This window comes from Phocoena sinus, chromosome 1, assembly GCF_008692025.1.
Source record: "Phocoena sinus isolate mPhoSin1 chromosome 1, mPhoSin1.pri, whole genome shotgun sequence".
In the NCBI taxonomy this organism is placed as follows: Eukaryota; Metazoa; Chordata; class Mammalia; order Artiodactyla; family Phocoenidae; genus Phocoena; species Phocoena sinus.
In genome coordinates, this window is record NC_045763.1 from 19,889,488 (window position 1) to 19,911,359 (window position 21,872).

At 39.2% G+C, this 21,872-nt stretch overlaps 1 protein-coding gene across 3 annotated transcripts; it reads left to right on the forward strand.

The window, feature by feature from the left end:
* Nucleotides 1–320: 320 nt before the first annotated feature.
* On the forward strand, nt 321–21,723 carry TMEM50A (transmembrane protein 50A). 3 transcript variants are annotated; one of them, XM_032640293.1, is made up of 7 exons: nt 321–544; nt 2,223–2,328; nt 4,037–4,149; nt 6,564–6,631; nt 8,693–8,785; nt 11,502–11,562; nt 20,595–21,092. In XM_032640293.1, exons 2-7 carry the CDS (start codon nt 2,236–2,238, stop codon nt 20,638–20,640), a joined length of 474 nt encoding a protein of 157 aa, XP_032496184.1. In that variant the 5' UTR covers nt 321–544; nt 2,223–2,235; the 3' UTR covers nt 20,641–21,092. The 3 variants fall into 3 exon arrangements, with proteins under 3 accessions (XP_032496184.1, XP_032496176.1, XP_032496193.1); XM_032640285.1 differs by lacking the exon at nt 321–544 and adding an exon at nt 719–853 and having other exon boundaries at nt 20,595–21,723; XM_032640302.1 differs by lacking the exon at nt 321–544 and adding an exon at nt 1,023–1,141 and having other exon boundaries at nt 20,595–21,723.
* The last annotated feature ends 149 nt before the right edge of the window (nt 21,724–21,872 follow it).

The following is a 21,872-nucleotide window of genomic DNA, read 5'->3' on the forward strand; positions in this document are numbered from 1 at the left end:
GAAAATAAACGGGACTTTAAAACCTCTATTAGTGCTGTGGGGCCGGCCGCGAACCCGGACCTACCTTTTGCACCACACAGGACCCATGCCTGAGGTAACTGTGTGAGCGACCCCAGCAATAGAAACTTTACCACCTCACTGAAGACGGATACAGAGCCCCAACAAACGCCTTCTTTCGAAAGCTTAGGAGAAAGCAACTTCCCACACCTACCCTGCAACGCCGGACCCACGTATCACTTCCGACGTACACATGTGAACTGAGCGCTACAGAAAGTCCCCACAGCTGGCGCCCGGAGCATGCGCAGAGACGTCGGCGTGGTGGGCGTGGCTCTCTCTGGCCCTCCCTCAGCGAGTCCTAGTCTCTCCGCACCGCTCCTTCCGCCCCTTCTCCGCTTGCGCAACCGAGCTCCTGGGGCGGTGCTGCTCAATCCGGGTATCCGGCGGCCTGTGGCTGTTTTGTTTTCTTGGCTGGAACTGGGAAAGTGAGGCGGCCCGGCGCGGCGCGACACCGGGCTCTGGACCGACTGCACGCGCGGGGCTGGACGTAAGTGCCAGGCAGGAGTGGGGGAAGGGGAGGAACTGCCGCAGGCCGGATGAGGCCGGGACCTAGGAGTGTCTGCCCGGCTGATGCTGCCTGAGTCGTTGGGTCCACCCTCTGGGAAGCTGCAGGCTCAGGCTGTGTCTTGCTGGACACTTCCTGGCCACTTCCTGCTGACTCGTGTCCGGCCGGCGGCGGGAGAGGACGACCGCCTCCGCAGTCCGGACAGCGCCTTCCCCGACACGTCACAGGATCCCTGAAACTCAGCATGCCCCACTACTTTAGAGCTGCAGAAACTGACACCCCGGAAGGAGTGTAAGCCGGCTGGTTCCCTGGGCGAGGGAGATGGCCGAGCCACAAGAGCTAGAACTAGTTTCCACATCTTCCCAGTCGCAGGCCACTCTCTACACCTCAGATTCCCAGAATCTGGAGGGCGGAGTTTGGGCACGAGTTGTGCGGGTAATAAACCAAAGAAAAACAGATTCGGGGCGGCGTCATTGGGGTGAACCGAAAACAACATACTGGCTTGCCGTTCCTCCCAGGGAAGAATAAAACGAGTGAATTTTCAAAATTGGACTTGTCCTAAAGGCATATTAGCACTGGGTATAATCACGGTTTTAAATTTAATTTTTATAAGGGAGTTTCCAACTGGATTCATTGCTCTTTTTTAGGATATGTTTTTGAACAACCATGGTTGCTGGCTACAGAGTAGCTTCATGGACAGGTTAAGATTCACTGTAGGAGTTTGGATGTTTGCTTGATTATTAGCAATTTACACTTAATGCAGGCTTTTTCATATTCTGAAATAGAGATCCTATGGATGTGTATCAGACCAGGTTTGTTTGGCCCAGCTCTAAGGAATGTTTTATGTAACTGTCGTCTATGGTAACTTATCCATGGTAATATAGCAGTGCATTTTCTTTCTTTCTTTCCTTTCTTCCTTCCTTCTTTCTTTAATTTCTTCCTTCCTTTCTTTTTCTTTCTTTCTTCTTTCTTTATGGTCTGAATTAATATTGACTTCAATTTTGTGCTTCCTCTTGGCTGGAAAACATGTTAGTGTCAGAGATAGAGCTTACTAAAATGAAGTGGGTGTTCTTTACATAGAAATGACGCCAACAGGCAGACATGGAGAAGGAAAAAACAATGAAGTGAAGGGACGGACGTGAGGCGGGTGCAGTGTTTAATTTCTTAATCTGAGTGTGAAGAAACATGTTCTATGACAAAATGTGTAAATTGTTAAGAGAAATATTTTTCATCTGAGTCCATGCTTTAACTCAGAACCAAAGTTTTATCACTTGTCTCTGCTATGCTAGTGCTGCTGGACTGTAAATATCTAAGTCACATAATAACTTAGTTTGGAATTAAAATTAATAATCAGTGTAAAATTTTTTCAATGTTGGGATGCCCGCTTTTGTTTACATTGCTTAAAATATACCAAAACCATCTTTTAAGTTAAAAAAAAAAGAAACTTAAATGAGTCCACATTTTGTTTTCCAGAGTTGTGTGGAAATTCATCAAAAGCTAAATTAAATATTCTGAAGTATATGTAGCCAGATAAAGTATTTGTAGCTTCACTTTTATTAAATTATTCCTAAACTGTTAATTATTTTCTAGAAACATAAGTCAGCTTAGAAGCAAGTCAATTGAAGTACTTTAGTTGGTTTTGTTTGTTTGTTTTTTCAAGTGACCTGAAAAAAATGTCTGGATTTCTAGAAGGCTTGAGATGCTCAGAATGCATTGATTGGGGGGAAAAGCGCAATACTATTGCTTCCATTGCTGCTGGTATCCTAGTAAGTGTCCTTGATAATTTGGGCCTTCATTATTTTGGTGTGTTTGTTTTTATGTATTTAAAGCTCTGTGTGATGTCTTTAAGTAAGTGCTATTTATTTTATCTTTGCTACTGAATTTTTTAAAATGTTGATATTTTGTTTTATTCATGAGAGGGTTTAGTTATTCCATCTAGAGTTGATATTATGGCTTGAAATTTGATTAGATTATTTTACTTTAACTGCATGAAAAAATTGTATAGTAAGACAGTATATTTTATACACTTACTCATAGCATGGATTATGCTTCCTCTTAATGAGTACATTAAGTTACTAAGAAGTGTTTAAGAAACAATCAGGTCAAAACCATTCAAGAGATATGATTGCATTTCTCCATGATCAGCATTAACTTACTTCTCAATCTCATTAGAAAATAGAAAGAAAGAACTCATAAAAATATATTGCTTAGAAGTAATTTAGAGTATAAAATTCTTATTTACATTACAGATCCTTCAAGGTATCTGATATTTGTTTTGTCCTCTAATGTTGTCATATGCTCTAAACAGTGAATTTTAAACAAACAAAACTCTAAATATGTCCTCTTTGCCTAGTCTCTGACAGTTATAATCTATGAAAAATAATTATCCTTTATTTTTCCAAAGTAATGTCAAAATATAAAACTACTATAGAAATTCTGCTCTTAAAAAAAAAGCTTTGAATTTTAATCTATGAAGAAAATATCTTGAATACATTGAGCTAAGGGTGAAAAAAAACAGTGAAAGAGTACTTGCACTAGCTAGTAAAAAAGTCATTAATGGAGTATGGATCTGTCTGTAACCTGATAAAAATAATTTGATTAGCCTAAAATAGTTATTTTAAAATGATTCCCTGAAGATGGCAATTCTGAGAGCGAACTAGGTCAGGATTGCAAGTGGGGATAGAGAAGGGGGTTACTTTCCAAACCTTCTAAGCTACTTGTCAGTATTTGCTTAATATCATCTTATTGTAAGTTTCTGCTCAGGTGATTAAAAAATATTTGTGCAGTTTTAATGTTTTTTCATTATATGTTTGCCCTTGATAGTGTTCAGAACCAAATGCAATTAAAATAAATTATAATTTGGTATTTAAATTGAATTTAGCATAATCTCTGAAACCATCTGTAGACTGCACTATAGTTCATCAAAAGGGAAAGCAGTACTGCATAGCCATTGTTTATTTCACAACACCAAGAGGCTAGCTAAAATTCTATCAACGATAATTATTCCCTATATTATTTTGAATACTTTTTTTTCATTTTCAATAATATCTTCCTGGAGGCTTATAATATATCGGCAACAGGCCACTCCTCCTGTCAGCTGGAGTCTGAATCACTTTTTTCCTTTCTCCTGCCATGAAATATTGTAACTTCTAGTTCACAAAATTAGATTACAGACTTTAATATGACAACATAAAATAATGACTAAAGTAGACTTAGAAAAGAAGTGTTAATAATAATTGCTGTGGGACTTTAGGGTATCTAATCTTTCGTCAGATATTAAGCCATATACTAATTATATGCAAGAAACTGCTGGAACATTTAAGAAAATTTTGGACTTTATTAGAAAGGATCTGTTCACTTAGATTCTTTGCTTGATTTCTTGCTTTCTTTGCTGGAAAGCAAGATTCCTTGCTTTTTATCCAGTAAGATATGAAATAACTGTAATTTCTCCTTTTTGTGGTTTGTTTGTTTTAGTTTTTTACAGGCTGGTGGATTATCATAGATGCAGCTGTCATTTATCCCACTATGGATGAGTTCAACCACTCCTACCATGCCTGTGGTGTTATAGCAACCATAGCCTTCCTAATGTAAGTGTCATTGTTAGTGACATGACTTACAGATTGTCACAAAAGAAAAATGTTTTACATACAGTTGAGTAGAGTTAAATTTTTTAAGTGCTAACCAAATTAACATATGGGACATGGTTTAAAAGTCAAATCATAGGGCTTCCCTGGTGGCGCAGTGGTTGAGAGTCCGCCTGCTGATGCAGGGGACACGGGTTCGTGCCCCGGTCCGGGAAGATCCCACATGCCGCGGAGTGGCTGGGCCCGTGAGCCATGGCCGCTGAGCCTGCGTGTCTGGAGCCTGTGCTCCGCAACGGGAGAGGCCACAACAGTGAGAGGCCCACGTACCGCAACAACAACAACAACAAAAGTCAAATCATAGAGAAGGACTGTTGAAGAAAAGCAGGAGGCTTCTTTTCTTCCTTCCACCTCTCCTCTCCCACTTCTGTCTCCCAGCGTCTCTCAGCTATCCTTTTATTTCTAGGCTGTCAGTGTTTATAACTTTACTTTCACGTCAGAAACCATATACTTTGTCTAAGAGTTTGTTTAGTCATTCCTCCAACAAATATTTATTAAGCTTTTATATTCCCAGGCTCTGCTCTAGGTACAGTAAATACAGTATATAAAACAGGAAAATCCATGTCTTTATGGAATTTATACCTTAATGAGTGAGGCAGATTGTAACTAAAGAGAAATAAATTAAATATATAGCATGTAAGATAATGATAAGTGCTAGAGAGAAAAAGCAGAGGTGGGGATATGAGATGTCAGCAGAGGGTGCAGAAATTTTAAATAGAGTCAAGGAAGGCCTTATTGGAAGGTGATTTTTAAGTACAGATTTGAAGAAGTGAAGGACCCGATCATGGAGATACATAGGAGAGCATCATTCCAGACAGACGGAAGAGCAAGCACAAAGGCTGTATGGCAAGGGGACCAGCATGGCTGGAGTAAAGGGTCAAGGTCATAAAAGCCAGAGAAGACTGCGGAACTGTCCAGACTGAGGAGACTAAAGAGACAGGAGAACAAAATGTCCCTCATGGTTCTGGACCGGATCCTTTTACTATTTAGAGCATTATTGGGACAACCGGGGAACTTGGATGAGGTGTGATGGTTAGCTAATGGGAATGGATCATTGTTAATTTCCCGATCTTGCTGGTTGTATTGTTCGGTAGAACTGTCTCATTTATAGGAAATACATACAGATTTCTGGGGTTATGGGTCACCGTGTTGGCAAGTTTCAAATGTTTCAGGAAAACAGATTTATTTGAACTATACTTGGGACTTTTCTATAAGTTTGAGATAGGTATAAAACCGGTAATACCAGAGAACAAAAAGAGGTGGTTCATTCGAGGATGTGCCTAGTGGTGAAGACTGACGAGGCAGGGTCATGACTGTCCCACAGAGAGCTGTGAAGTGTATTCACGTGGCTCAGCAAGGAAAAAGCAGAGCCAATAGCCACTAGCCCAAGAACATCTGCGTTGTTTAAAAATATGAAACTTGTTTTAAAATGTATTTGTTTTATGTACCAAATAACTTACGAGAGATCACTGAAAATAATTAAGAGTATTTTGATCATTCTTTTTAAAACTTAGATTTGAATGAATAAATTAAGACTTTGTGTTGTTGTGAAAAAATTAGGGTTCACGTATTCAGCACCTACTATGTGCCAATCCCTGTGCTAGGCACTGAGACTAACAGTGAGAAATAAGATAGACACAGCCCCTGTGTCTTTCTAGCATTAGACACTCATACATACACAGTTAAATGGAGATATACACACACATACACACATATATAGTTTTCTAACTTCTTAACTTGATGTCTTGTGAACAGTTTCCCATGATATTTTAAAATTTTCAGAGGATACTTCTAAAGAAAGCAAGGCTATCTCAATTTAGTATTCTGTGAAAGTCAGCAAAAGACTTCTTATGTCTGGAACGTGTAACAGGGATTGAGAAAACAAGATTTTACCACTTGCACCTCTTCATGTTGAGTATGTCTGATGTGTACAAATGGAAAACTAGATAGGACCAAGCTAAAGATCCTTCCAATCTTAGCAAGATATAATTTTGAGAATTTCACTCTCAAATTTTAACAAGCATCAGAATCACCTGAAGGATTTGTTAAAATTCAGATTGCTGGGGCCCATACCCAGAGTTTCTGCTTCAGTAAATTTGGGGTGGAGCCGGGGAATTTTCTTTCCAAAGAATTCCCAGGTGATGCTGATTCTGCTGGTCTGGGGACTATGGCCACTGCTTTACAGGATACCTGGTTGAGGGGATTTGCCTAAGGTGTATAAACCCATTACTCAAGACTTATGAAGACTTACCTTAAATTTGCAGAACTCTAGCTTATTGTACCTGGTAATTTGATGTCATGGATAATTTCCTGTTAAGAGTCAGAGACCCTGATCTCTTGGTTTTATTGTATTCACACAGGATTAATGCAGTATCGAATGGACAAGTGCGAGGTGATAGTTACAGTGAAGGTTGCCTGGGTCAAACAGGTAAATAGGTGCAAACAACATCTTACTATACACCCTTAAAATGAGAATTATGCATGGGAGGGCCACTTGTCTGCCTCCTTCAGATCAGAGATAGGTTATAGGTTCCAAGGAGAGGTCATAGGTTCCAAGGCCTAAGGTAAAAGTCGCATTTGATCAAAGATTGCCGAATAGTATTTTTAAATATACGCACAGTTTTGAATATATAACCCTGTGCAATAATATGTGGATATAAACGTATACAGAGTACAGTAAAGAACAGTGTATAATAAAGAATACATGGGCAAAATAGAATTTCTGCTACTTGAGGCTGTACCGGGACTTCCCTGATGGTCTAGTGGTTAAGACTTGGCGCTCCCAATGCAGGGGGCCTGGGTTGGATCCCTGGTCAGGGAACTAGAGCCCACATGCCGCAACTAAAGATCCCGCACGTTGCAACAAAGATCCCACACACAGCAATGCAGATTCCGCGTGCCGCAACTAAGACCCAGCGCAGCCAAATTAATTAATTATTATTATTATGTTTTAAGAAGCTATACCGTATAAATTATTTTCTTCCCTTTTTTGCCAACCTTACTTGATTGAATTAGCATTTTGAAATAGCTTAGAGTCATAGTTTTTTGGTGTGTTTTAAAATACACAACATAAAATTTACCATCTTAACTATTTTTAAGTATACAGTTCAGTAGTAGGTGCATTCATTTTTGTTGTGCAACTCTTTTAATCTTGCAAAACTGAATAGAATAATAGAATTTTAGTGCTTAGATTCACCCAGGCCTGCCCTGCTCAACTAAGGAATTCATATCCCCTGAACCCCATGGCCATGTACCCAAGGTAGGCAGAATACAGGATACGTGTAGCACAGCTTCCTATAGGGTACAATTTAGTCAGAGATTTGAGGGGACAGATATTTATTGAGCAGTTTAAATGGTAAAATATTATATCCATACAAAAATGAACCTGGATCTAGGCAAATTTCAGGTGACTTTTTTTTCTTTCCCTAATGAAACAGGAGAAACTGCAGTAGTCAGCTCTGGTCTATGCTTTCAGACTCTCCTTTGGTTCACTCTCTTTGTAGATCAACTTAAGTAGAAAAGATACAGAAATACCAGCGTACCGCAACCTTGTAAACTCTAAACAAAGAGATGGACGTTAGCAGTTAGTGTTGGTAATAATAAGCCAATAATAGCTTGAGCTAAGACTAGATAGAGTATGGCAATCACGTCCATAAATAAAATTTGTTAGCTAGCACAGCTTTGGGGGGTCCAGAGCTAGTTGTATTTGTTTTAGTATCTCATCTATGAGTAACAGCTTATTATTTCAGAACTATTTTATGTTTTGGGTATGAAATCAGAAATTTATAACATTCTATTTGCTGTGCTTTATTGAGCAGGGCAGTGTTTTTATTAAAATGTATTTGTGCTAATTAAACAAACTCATCTCAGAATTCATTTTAGGCCATCCAATGACTCCATTTATTTCATATCAAATCTTCAGAAATATTGTATAATGTGATTTATAAGTTGGTTGTCTTTCTCTGTTAACATAATTTTAATGCAGCTTAGTCCTAAGTGCCAGCCACACTAAATTTGAATTTGCTTTGCTGCCTGACTTGCCTAAAAGGGAAATACGGTAGTGTTTAGGTTCACATATCACTGTATATGAATTTTTTGTTAAGTATACCTATGTTATTGTTTGAAAGTTCTCTTAGAGGGCTTTAAACTTTGGAGCACAATTTCTAAAAATACTTGGAGAATGAGCTTCTAAATATGGTGAAACATATTTCATGAGATTTATATAGGGAGGGAGAGTAAAGTTTTTCTCAGTGTCATAGTTGGGGAAAGTAAGCACAGGCACTTAGAATATACAGACCAACCAACCAACAGGAAAAGAGCCAACGTCCACACTGATGATACTCAGCACATTTTTCACTGTTCTTGCTTTAGACTTTAATGGCAACTACACATTTTTTTCCTTTGGGTTTTTGTCTTCTCTTTGAAAAGTTAATTGAACTGACTGCTGCCATTTGAGAAACAATTCTGGTAAAATATTATTTTCCTTAAGGTGCTCGCATTTGGCTGTTCATTGGTTTCATGTTGGCCTTTGGCTCTCTGATCGCATCTATGTGGATTCTTTTTGGAGGGTATGTTGCTAAAGGTAAGACAAAACGCAGTTTTTATTTTACTTCAATGGAATACTGAAATTTTGTGTTAAAGTTGGTTTTTTTTAGAATAAAGCTTTTTTCATACTAACAAGGCATTTGTGCCTGGGAACTTTCCTCCCCCTATCTGTATTTGTTTTGTTTGTTTGCTATGTTTTTAGTGTGCCTTTCTTCTGTATTTTCTAATCTAGAGCCTGGAAGGAATGGGACACAGCTCTATACCTTGTTTCTCTTTGGCTTCCAGAAACCTCAAAAGCAGAACACATATGTTGTCCAGCTATTTGGCAAGTTTTGACTTGCTGAGTAATATCCAGGCAAAGCTCTAACATCCTAGAATTGAAATTTATTGAGCTAAAGCTCCCTGATAATATGATAGCATCTTCTTTTAGACAGAAAAGCAAATTAACATTTAAGGCGTATCTGCTATATAAGGCCAGTTTAAGGCAAGCTAGGAAAAGACCTGCTTTTGGGTCCCTGGCTGAAATTTTGCCTTGAGGGACCCCAGAAAAACATGAAATCCATTTAATGTTCTGGGTAAAATTGACGATGCTTATCATAGTAAAAATATAATATTAATGATTTGCCAAACTAGACCAGCAGAGATCTAAGCTAGCTCATATTTTAACATTTTATTTCTTTGAATAAAATGTAATTCTTGGATTGAAATCATTGGTTTCCTGATTTTTTATTAAAATTGTTTTAATCTTATAGATAGGAATGATAGGCAATTTTAAATATTTATGTTTTTTTTATTTATATAATTTATTATAAAACCATGTTACTAAAAATGTAGAAAAGAAAGAGAAAAACTATAATAATCTTTCTACTTTTAAATATTTTGGTATATTTCCTTTGGTATCTTGCGTTTTTTAAGTAGTTATAATCACAGTATAAATATAATTTTGAACCTAGCCTTTTGCATTTAACATGATATCATAAGTAGTTTTCTTGCTGCTATAAAATCTATCACCATCATATTTTAGAAACAAAAATGTTACTTTTTTATCATGTGAAGTGCATAATTCTTTCTCATTGTAGAAAATTGAGAATATAAAAGAGCTCAGGGCTTCCCTGGTGGCGCAGTGGTTGAGAGTCCGCCTGCCGATGCAGGGGACGCAGGTTCGTGCCCCGGTCTGGGAGGATCCCACATGCCACGGAGCGGCTGGGCCTGTGGGCCGTGGCCGCTGAGCCTGTGCGTCTGGGGCCTGTGTTCCGCAGCGGGAGAGGCCGCAGCGGTGAGAGGCCCGCGTACCACCAAAAAAAAAAAAAAAAAAAAAGAGCTCAAAGAGGAAACTAAAATTACTGATAATTCTTCTTTCCTAGATACAGCTATTAATACAGAGCCCCTTTTTGTAGGAATGTGTTCATCTCATAGACTTTTAAGTTATTTTCCTAAAGGCTTCTGAAGCCAGGTTATGCTTTGAGAATTATTAGCAGCAGATCTGGAATTTTATAAAGTTGCCTTTATATAGGATCTTTATGAGTCATTCTAGTGTCAATAGCTGTTTAACGTGGCCTTCTAGTAGAGAAGGCCTGTACAAACCAGTGGCTATGGTAATCAGATTAATTTAAAACTATTATGAGAAAAAGTTGCTATTCACCTATTCATCATGCCTCAGTTTGTCAATTAGGCAGTGATGATTAACAGTTCCAATAGTAGAAATTTATGAGAATTTCAATCAGTCGAGGATAAAATGGGGAAAAATGGTCCTCTGGCAGTCTTGCCCATCTTAGTTAGGGGCTGCTTTCTCCATCCAGGTGTTTAAGCCCAAAACCTGGGTGGTTAAGGCCTGTCAAGGATGACACCTCTTTCTCTCACATCCCACACACCCCAGTCCATCAGCAAATCCTGTTGATTCTGCTATTAAAAAAAGTGGTCTTGCATCTGACCACTTTTTACCTTCTCCATGGCTCCCACCCTGGTTCAATCCATTATAGTCTGTGGCCTGATTTCTTAAAATAGATGCCTCACTGGTTTCTGTTTCTCCCCTTCCTCCCTTTAGTCTGCTGTCAGCACAGCAACCAGCAGGATCCTATTGAAATGTGTCAGCTCAGGTCACTTTTCTGCTCAAAACCCTCCAATGGCTTTTCCTCTCACCCAGAGTGAAAATCGAAGTCCTCACCATTACTGCAAGGCTCTAGAGGATCTGCACCTCCCAGCCTGCCCCTCGTACTTCTCTGATCTGTCTCCTGCTTTTCTCTCGTTGGCCCACGTGACCATTCCTCTGATGTACCAGACCACTCCCACCCCAGGGCGTTTGCACTTGTTGTTCTGCTGCTTCTGCATGGCTCCTGCCCCCACTTCCTTCTTCGTGTCCTTATGCCAGTGTCACCTTCTCATGTGGTTTTTCTGGCCACCTGTAGAAAATATCATCATTCACTACATTTCCTATACCTTTCCTGCTTTTTCTCCTTATTTATTCTTGGTATTCTCTAGCTCCGTGAAGGCAAACACTTTGCCTGTTTTATGTACTGCAGTATCCTCAAGCACGTTGAACAGTGCTGGCACGTAATATGTACTCAGTATTTGTGAAATAAATGCAGGAGGCTACCAGCGCTACACTCTGTTGTATGTATTATGTCATTTAATGCCCACACCAACCATAGTTACCAGAAAAATCAATTATGTTAGGCAGGAAAACATATTCACCAGTTTATCAGAAACAATGTGTTGAGATCATAAACCTCTAAATATTACAATTACTTTTACAGAAAAAGCCATAGTATACCCTGGAATTGCTGTATTTTTCCAAAACGCCTTCATCTTTTTTGGGTAAGTTTGTTTTGCATTCTTCATCCTATCTTTTTTTTAAATTATGGTTTATTTTATGTCATTTACTATATTTAGTTGCTTAATTTCCCCGTCTAATGCCCCTTCCCCATGTTAGTGTCATAAAATACGAAGAATGAGACTGAGAAAGATATTTTTACTACATGGGTTGGCTTGCTGCCCACCTTGGGAACATACATCGATTTTTAAAATTGCCACCACCTCCCCTTTAACGAAGAACTGTGATTTGTGTAGATTTAGTTACATAACACTGGTGCTGTTCATTTAAAATCTGTATCTCTAACAGTTGCTTTTAATGAAAGCCTGCTTAAAATCATTTCTTCTTAAAATTTTGTTTCTGAATGCATTTTATGGTTCTTACTATCCTTGGTGTCATGAGAATTTGTGACAGTTGAGGGGTAGAGGAAAAGCCCTGACATTTTTTTATCCTTCTGATGCAATGGCAAATTAAAAGATTGCTAAGACCTTAATACTTTTATCACTAATCTTTTCTAATGTTCATTCTTTCCTGGACACTTAGGGCCTGCTCTTTCCCCTATCCCTGGCCTCCCACTCAACCCCTCCCCCACAAAACAACAACAACAACAAAAACTTCTCTTTATCCTGTGTATCAGGAGTTCTTAACTTCCTTTCCATGGGTAGGCTTCTAAAGATTGGAAACCACCAGGTATGCAAGACATTGGTTTTTCTGCTTGTTTCTGGGAAGAGAGTCTGTGGCTTTCATCAGATTTTCAAAGATGTCCTTAATACAAAAAAGGTTTTAAAAAAAATCTTTATATTCTGTATCTTCTTTATATGCTGTATATTCTAGGACAGTCTATTCTAGGACTTCTCCTTCCCTGTCCCTTCCCACCCACCTCCTAAAAGGAAATAGATGCCCCATATCTACTTGAACCACTCATGAAATGCTAGCAGTTGCCCTTTAATAATAGTCCGCAGTTGGTATTCACACTTTTCCCGTTCTACCACAAAGCATTTTTGCAATTTTATAAAATCAGTTTAGAAATAAGAAAAATGTGAACTTACATGTGGCAAGATCCACAGCCACTTTGGGTCATACCTTGCATCTTGAAGCTAGTGGAAAAAACCCAAAGGGTTTTTTAAAAATGTTAGGCCAGGGCTTCCCTGGTGGCGCAGTGGTTGGGAGTCTGCCTGCCGATGCAAGGGACACGGCTTCGTGCCCCAGTCCGGGAATATCCCGCATGCCGCGGAGCGGCTGGGCCCGTGAGCCATGGCCACTGAGCCTGCGCGTCCGGAGCCTGTGCTCCGCAACGGGAGAGGCTGCGACAGTGAGAGGCTCACGTACCGCAAAAAAAAAAAAAAAAAAAAAGCCCATTGATTTTTGTGCAGAAAATAATAATGACCAAAGTTTATTGAGCACTTTTTATGGGCAAGGCACCGTCTTAGTGTTACATGTGTGCTCTCAGTTAATTCCCAACACAACTTGGAAGGTGGCTCCATTATTATCACCATTTTATATGTGAGAAACAGGCACAGAGCTCATGTTTGAGATCATGTGGCTAGAATTCAGGCTATCTGACTTCAAAGTTCAGTCTCCAGGTACTATGAGGGTGAAATTTGAAATTTGGAATGAATTTAATTGACATTTTCTCCTTTTGCTGAATCTTCAACCAGTTGCTTAGTATAACACTGTACTTGAAAAATACAAAGTGAACAAACCTCACTCCGCAGGTTATGCAAATTTGGTAAATATAGGTAAGTTTGTTATTTTATAGGGTAATGTAGCATGTGTTTATGAGAGGGACAGTGTTGATATTTATGATTTCTTTTCCTTTCAAGCTGCAATGCTGAGGCTTGGGCATCTTTAAAGAAGGACCAGGCACCCTGAGCTCACTACTCCAGTATCTCCACAGGGTTAGAGGTGCTCGGGGGAATTCAGTGCCCCACAACTTCAGCCAAAGGAAGGCAGTGTAACAGGGTCAGAGGCAGGGGTTAGAAAAGCTTCAGGATGGCGTGGTAGGGAGGGGATTTATGAGAACCAGCCAAGGAAGGGCAAACAACAGCCTTCTTTATTTTAATCATTATTTTCTCTGGCAGAGGTAGAGGATAAAGTAAGTTCCACTTTGAGATGCTGTTTTTGGCAGAGAAGTTACTCTGTCACAGCAGGGAGGAACCAGAGGATTGAGAGAAGATTTGTGGGAAACTTTTATCTTTTCCAATGAGGGAAAAAACACGTTAAGTTCATATGGTAGTTAGCACATTTCACAAAACCTTGGAAACCGATCAATGACTTGTCATTGTCTCAAATTAGTTATAATAAATTACTTTTCTATGCAATGAGTTTGGTTAATTTCCCATTTATTACTATTCTATCTATTAAGTCTAAAAACTAACTTGGTTTTGTGAAAATACTGTAAGCAAATCGAAATTAAATTCAACTAATAGACACCATTGTTAGAATAGTTGTAGCAGATTGCCTACCATTTTGATTTATAACAGAACAGTTCTCAGCAACACTTAGAAATTACTGTTTCAGAAACAGATGTCAGTATCAAAGGTGACCATCTGACAATGTAGGAGGGACTGGCTCTTGCCCAAGAAACTATTGAGATTATAGTTTACATCTGGTGACTAGTGTGCTGAAGTTACCACATCTCTTTTAAGTTCTCTGGAGAGTAGGGTCCCTAATACCCAACTTTGGTTTTTCTTTTTTTGTAGCAGTAGGTTTGATATTACCTGGAAGAGCAGAGATCAAATCACTTTTTGGAGGTTTATGAAATCCTTTATAAAGAGAAATTCATATACTTCCGAGAGAGGGTATAGATGACTTTCTGGTTGCACTTTTTTTTTTTTTTTTCCTGGTTGCATTTTTGTTTTCATCAAAAAACACTCAGGTGTTTACCTTCATAAAGGCCTATGAAACCTGTTTTTTTAAAATTTTTGGCCGTGCTGCTAGGCTTGCGGGATCTTAGTTCCCCCATCAGGGATCGAACCTGGGCCCCCTGCAGTGGTAGCACAGAGTCCTAACCACTGGAGCGCCAGGGAATTCCCTATGAAACCTGTTTTAAATCAACCATTTTGATGGAGGGTTTAACCTTGAGTATACACTGGAGATTGGAAAACAGATATGAAAACCAGCAGATGTCATTGAAGCATCCACTCCTCTCTTCATTTCTCCCTTGCACTTAACTGCCCACGTCCAAGCCCTGATGATGAGTCTGCTTCTGAATTGTCTTAAACCTGTTCTCTTTTTGTCTATTTCCATTGTTATGTTTGGTCGTCCTCATCCCTTCCTGAGCACTTCACATCCTTGACTGATACCTCTGTTGGATCCAGTTTTCCTCTGTCAGGTTTCCTTCTAAAACAAAGCTCTAAGCCTGTCATTTCCTGTTTTAAAATTTTTCAAAACTCGGAGCTGTCTACAGAAGAGGTCACCACTAATGACCGTCCAACCAAATTCTGCCCACAATTCTGTTTTATTTAGCCTATACAGTATTTTTTTTTTTTGAGCTGACATTTAAATATCAAGAGATTTCATCAAAAATCGGAATTTGGGGCCTTTCTTGAAAAACTAGAGGATCTGACAACCCTGGGCCCTGCTCAGCAACAATCCGCTGGAGCTAAAGTTGTTTCTTTTAATGGGGGATGCATCTCTGCATAGTCCCATCTCATGCATTGCCTGGGCCCGAGTACCAGCTGCCCCTTTAGTAGATCACAGGCTGGTGCCTGCCCCCTTGACTCATCTAAGGCACCGAAGGCCCCTGTGGGCAATTTGCCACCCTGGTCAGTTGGCTTACCAAATCCGGCCACTGCCGTTCCTCATCCTCCTTGATTCTTGAACTATACTCGCCATATTGGACTCTCCGCTGCTTTACTACACCACAGATATTTATATTGAGATATATATATGTGTGTGTGTATACATATGCATATAATTCCACTCTGCCCTCTTAAACTGAAGCCTTGAAGACAACTATAGATACTTCCCAAACTAAAACCTAGAGTGTAAGCTCTGTGAGGGCATGTCCTGACACATCCATCTCCTGGGCTTGTCCTGAGGCCCCATGGTCTTTTATTCCTCTGCCCTGTGACCTACTTTTCCTTTTCCTCTCCCTGAAACATCTTCCTTCATCATCCCACTAGCTCCTGTTCCTCCCAACCTCCCATTCAAACTCCTGCTTATCCTTCAAAACTTATCTAATATTACCTCCTCTGTAAATCCTTTTCTAACACATTCAGGCAAAATAAATTCCCATATGTTCTCTGCTCCCTTAACATGTGATATATATGTGTCTCCCCACCCCCACCCCCTATACTACCACATTGTGTCATCAAGAACATGAGCAACTTGAAAGCAAGGACTGTATCTTTACTTCTTTAGCCCTAGCTTCTAGCACCTAGCACCTCGACTTAAAAAAGGCTTGTTGGCCGGGGGAAAATGGCAGCAGCCGTGTGGCTGACAGGGTCTTGGTGCTCCGGCCGGGTGTCAGGCCTTTGCCTCTGAGGTGGGAGAGCCGAGTTCAGGACATTGGTCCACCAGAGACCTCCCAGCTCCACATAATATCAAACGGCGAGAGCTCTCCCAGAGATCTCCATCTCAACGCTGAGACCCAGCTCCACTCAAGGACCAGCAAGCTACAGTGCTGGACATTCCATGGCAAACAACTAGCAAGACAGGAACACAAACCCACCCATTAGCAGAGAGGCTGCCTAAAATCATAATAAGGTCACAGACACCCCAAAACACACTGCTGGACGTGGTCCTGCCCACCAGAAAGACAAGATCTAGCCTCATCCACCAGAACACAGGCACCAGTCCCCTCCACCAGGAAGCCTACACAACCCACTGAACCAACCTTAGCCACTGGGGGCAGAGACCAAAAACAACAGGAACTACAAACCTGAAGCCTGCAAAAAGGAGACCCCAAACACAGTAAGATAAGCAAAATGAGAAGACAGAGAAACACACAGCAGATGAAGGAGCAAGGTAAAAACCCACCAGACCAAACAAATGAAGAGGAAATAGTTAGTCTACCTGAAAAAGTATTCAGAGCAATGATAGTAAAGATGATCCAAAATCTTGGAAATACAATGGAGAAAATACAAGAAATGTTTAACAAGGACCTAGAAGAACTAAAGAGCAAACAAACAGTGATGAACAACACAAGAAATGAAATTTAAAATTCTCTAGAAGGAATCAATAGAATAACTGAGGCAGAAGAATGGTTAAGTGACCTGGAAGATAAAATAGTGGAAATAACTACCACAGAGCAGAATAAAGAAAAAAGAATGAAAAGAATTGAAGACAGTCTCAGAGACCTCTGGGACAACATTAAACACACCAACATGCAAATTACGGAGGTCCCAGAAGAAGAGAAAAAGAAAGGGACTGAGAAAATATTTGAAGAGATTATAGTTGAAAACTTCCCTAGTATGGGAAAGGAAATAGTTAAGTCCAGGAAGCACAGAGAGTCCCATACAGGATAAATCCAGGGAGAAACACGCTGACACATAGTAATCAAATATCAAAAATTAAATACAAAGAAAAAATACTAAAAGCAGCAAGAGAAAAACAACAAATAACATACAAGGGAATCCCCATAAGGTTAACAGCTGATCTTTCAGCAGAAACTCCGCAGGCCAGAAGGGAGTGGCAGGACATATTTAAAGTGATGAAAGGGAGAAAACTACAACCAAGATTACTCTACCCAGCAAGGATCTCATTCAGATTCGACGGAGAAATTAAAACCTTTACAGACAAGCAAAAGCTAAGAGAATTCAGCACCACCAAACCAGCTTTACAGCAAATGCTAAAGGATCTTCGCTAGGCAGGAAACACAAGAGAAGGAAAAGACCTGCAATGACAAACCCAAATCAATTAAGAAAATGGTAATAGGAACATACATATCGATAACTACCTTAAATGTAAATGGATTAAAAGCTCCAGCCAAAAGACATAGACTGGCTGAATGGATAACAAAAACAAGACCCTTATATATGCTGTCTACAAGAGACCCACTTCAGACATAAGACCTAGGGACACATACAGATTGAAAGTGAGGGGATGGAAAAAGATACTCCATACAAATGGAAATCAAAAGAAAGCTGGAGTAGCAATTCTCATACCAGACAAAATAGACTTTAAAGACAATTACAAAAGACAAAGAAGGACACTACATAATGACCAAGGGATCAATCCAAGAAGAAGATGTAACGATTGTAAATATTTATGCACCCGACATAGGAGCACGTCAATACATAAGGCAAATGCTAACAGCCATAAAAGGGGAAATCGATGGTAACACATTCATTACCTAATCGACGGTAACACGTTCATTACCTAGGGGACTTTAACACCCCACTTTCACCAATGGACAGATCATCCAAAATGAAAATAAATAAGGAAACACAAGATTTAAATGATACTTTAAACAAGATGGATTTAATTGATATTTATAGGACATTACATCCAAGAACAACAGAATACACTTTTCTCAAGTGCTCATGGAACATTCTCCAGGATAGACCATATCTTGGGTCACAAATCAAGCCTTGGTAAATTTAAGAAGATTGAAATTGTATCAAGTATCTTTTCTGACCACAACGCCATGAGACTAGATATCAATTACAGGAAAAAAATCTATAAAAAATACAAACACATGGAGTGTAAGCAGTACACTACTAAATAACCAAAAGATCACTGAAGAAATCAAAGAGGAAATCAAAAAATACTTAGAGACAAATGACAGTGAAAACATGACAACCCGGGCTTCCCTGGTGGCACAGTGGTTGAGAGTCCACCTGCGGATGCAGGGGACATGGGTTCGTGCCCCGGTCTGGGAAGATCCCACATGCCGTGGAGCGGCTGGGCCCGTGAGTCATGGCCGCTGAGCCTGCGCGTCCGGAGCCTGTGCTCCGCAGCAGGAGAGGCCACAACAGTGAGAGGCCCACGTACCGCAAAAAAACAAACAAACAGAAAAACATGACAACCCAAAACCTATGGGATGCAGCAAAGGCAGTTCTAAGAGGGAAGTTTATAGCAACACAACCCTACCTCAAGAAACAAGAAACATCTCAATTAAACAACCTAACCTTACACCTAAAGCAATTAGAGAAAGAAGAACAAAAAACCCCCAAAGTTAGCAGAATGAAAGAAATCATAAAGATCAGATCAGAAATAAATGAAAAAGAAATGAAGGAAACAATAGCAAAGATCAATGGAACTAAAAGCTGGTTCTTTGAGAAGATACACAAAATTGATAAACCATTAGCCAGACTCATCAAGAAGAAAAGGGAGAAGACAAATCAATAGAATTAGAAATGAAAAAGGAGAAGTAACAACTGACACTGCAGAAATACACAGGATCATGAGCGATTACTACAAGCAACTCCATGCCAATAAAATGGACAACCTGGAAGAAATGGACAAATTCTTAGAAAAGCACAACCTTCCGATACTGAACCAGGAAGAAATAGAAAATATAAACAGACCAATCACAAATGCTAAAATTGAAATTGTGATTTAAAATCTTCCAACAAACAAAAGCCCAGGACCAAATGGCTTCACAGGCGAATTCTATCAAACATTTAGAGAAAAGCTAACACCTATCCATCCTTCTCAAACTCTTCCAAAATATAGCAGAGGGAGGAACACTCCCAAACTCATTTTATGAGGCCACTATCACCCTGATACCAAAACCAGACAAAGATGTCACAAAGAAAGAAAACTACAGGCCAATATCATTGATGAACATAGATGCAAAAATTCTCAAAAAAATATTTCTCCATAGAAGATATACAGACTGTCAATAAACACATGAAAGGATGCTGAACATGACTAATAGAGAAATGCAAATCAAAACTACAATGCGGTATCGCCTCACACCAGTCAGAATGGCCATCATCAAAAACTCTAGAAACAATAAATGCTGGAGAGGGTGTGGAGAAAAGGGAACCCTCTTGCACTGTTGGTGGGAATGTAAATTGATACAGCCACTATGGAGAACAGTATGGAGGTTCCTTAAAAAACTAAAAATAGAACTACCATATGACCCAGCAATCCCACTACTGGGCATATACCCTGAGAAACCCTAATTCAAAAAGATACATGTACAGTAATGTTCATTGCAGAACTATTTGCAATAGCCGGGACATGGAAGCAACCTAAGTGTCCATCAACAGATGAATGGATAAAGAAGATGTGGCACATATTACAATGGAATATTACTCAGCCATAAAATGAAACGAAATTGAGTTATTTGTAGTGAGGTGGATGGACCTAGAGACTGTCATACAAAGTGAAGTAAGTCAGAAAGAGAAAGACAAATACCGTATGCTAACACACATATATATATGGAATCTAAAAAAAAAAAAAATGGTTCTGAAGAACCTAGGGGCAGGACAGGAATAAAGACTCAGATGTAGAGAATGGACTTGAGGATCCGGAGAGGGGGAAGGGTAAGCTGGGACAAAGTGAGAGAGTGGCATGGACATATATACACTACCAAATGTGAAGTAGCTAGCTAGTGGGAAGCAACCACATAGCACAGGGAGATCAGCTCGGTGCTTTGTGATGACCTAGAGGGGTGGGATAGGGAGGGTGGGAGGGACACACAAGAGGGAGGAGATATGGGGATATATGTATATGTATAGCTGATTCACTTTGTTATAAAGCAGAAACTAACACACCATTGTAAAGCAATTATACTCCAATAAAGATGTTAAAAGAAAAAAAGGCTTGTTGAATGAACTAGATAAAATCAGACATATAATGGTTACATGCTAAACATTGGTTAACTTTTTAGGAGGGACATATGTCTCCAAACTTAGAAGTTAAGGATGCAGGGGAGCTAGTGGTAAATAGCACAGCTGAGCACAGTGAAAGAATTTACTACCTTAGAATGATCAGTTTCTGTTCTGATACATCCCATGGGTTTTTCCCATACAACTCATCAATTATTCTTTATTGTTAGTTTCCCACGATTCTAAATCTCACACAGTCTTTCTTTTACCAAACTCAGCTAGTCATATGATGTTTCTTATTTTATTCACAGAGGACTCATTTTTAAGTTTGGCCGCACTGAAGACTTGTGGCAGTGAAAACATCTGATTTATTACTGCAGAGAAGTCCTGCATGGGTTTGGTTTTTATTTTCACTGCTCACTCCCAGTCTTTTGTAATGCCATTTTCTAAACTTCTTTCTGAGTGTAGTCTCAACTTAAATTTGTATAATACTAAAATCATGAGAACTCCCTATTTAAACAACACCAACAACAGCAAAATCTATTGTGGTATGCATTTGATTGACTTGTAAAATGTTAAAAATATTTCATATGAGAAATTTTTATTATGTTTTATCATGGTATAATTTGTAAAAATAAAAATAAATGACAAAAGAAATTATGGAAGCATCTTATATGAGTATCTGTCATATCCAAGGTGCAAAACTGCAGTTAAAGTTCTCTGAAGATTTAATGTGTTTATTTAAATGTGGCCTCTTCTGTGTCAAATGTTAAATGAGATATAAATATATTGTTGTTTTTAAAAAACTATTCAGTGGTCAGAATTATTTCTCAGTATACTTTGTGTTTGGTTTATATGGTTTTGCCAAAAATTCTGTAAATATTTCAGTGTAAGTAACCATTGAGCATCTCCCAAGGGATGAGTGAACATGTTGAAAGAGAGTAGCCCCACAATCCTGCCTCCAGTCTCCTCAAAAGTGTCCCTTCAGTGGTAGTGATTGGTGGGGGAAGGGGGTGAGTAATAACTCAGCTGTGATACCTGGTCCTGGTGGGACGCTGACAATCACTCCACAGCTACCATGGAAGGAAAGAGCAAGAGGATAGGGACTTGACACTGGTCTTTACTCACATGACTAATTCTGTTGTCGGTTTGATAATAAATTAGATTCCATTTCATTGTATCTCTGTACTGAACCACTAAGCTCAAGATAGACCAGCAGGTCAATTACAATGACAAATGTTAACTACTGGGAATTCTTAGTCTGTTCCTCTTTGGAATTCTGTTATCCCCCAGGCTCCCCACTTTGGCAAAATGGGAATTTTTTTTTATTCTTTAATAAACTAACTGTGGGATACATGTTCTTCAGAACTAAAGCTTGAAATGTTTTCTTTCATAAAACTTGCTACAATTAGCCATTCATTAAATGCCAAATATCACTTAGATTTAAATTGTGGTCCTTTTTTTTAGTATTTATTTATTTATTTATTATTTATATTTTTAATTTATTATTTTAAATTTATTATTTATTTAATTTAGTTTATTATTTATTTATTATTTATTTAGCTGCATCTTCGTTGCGGCACGCGGGA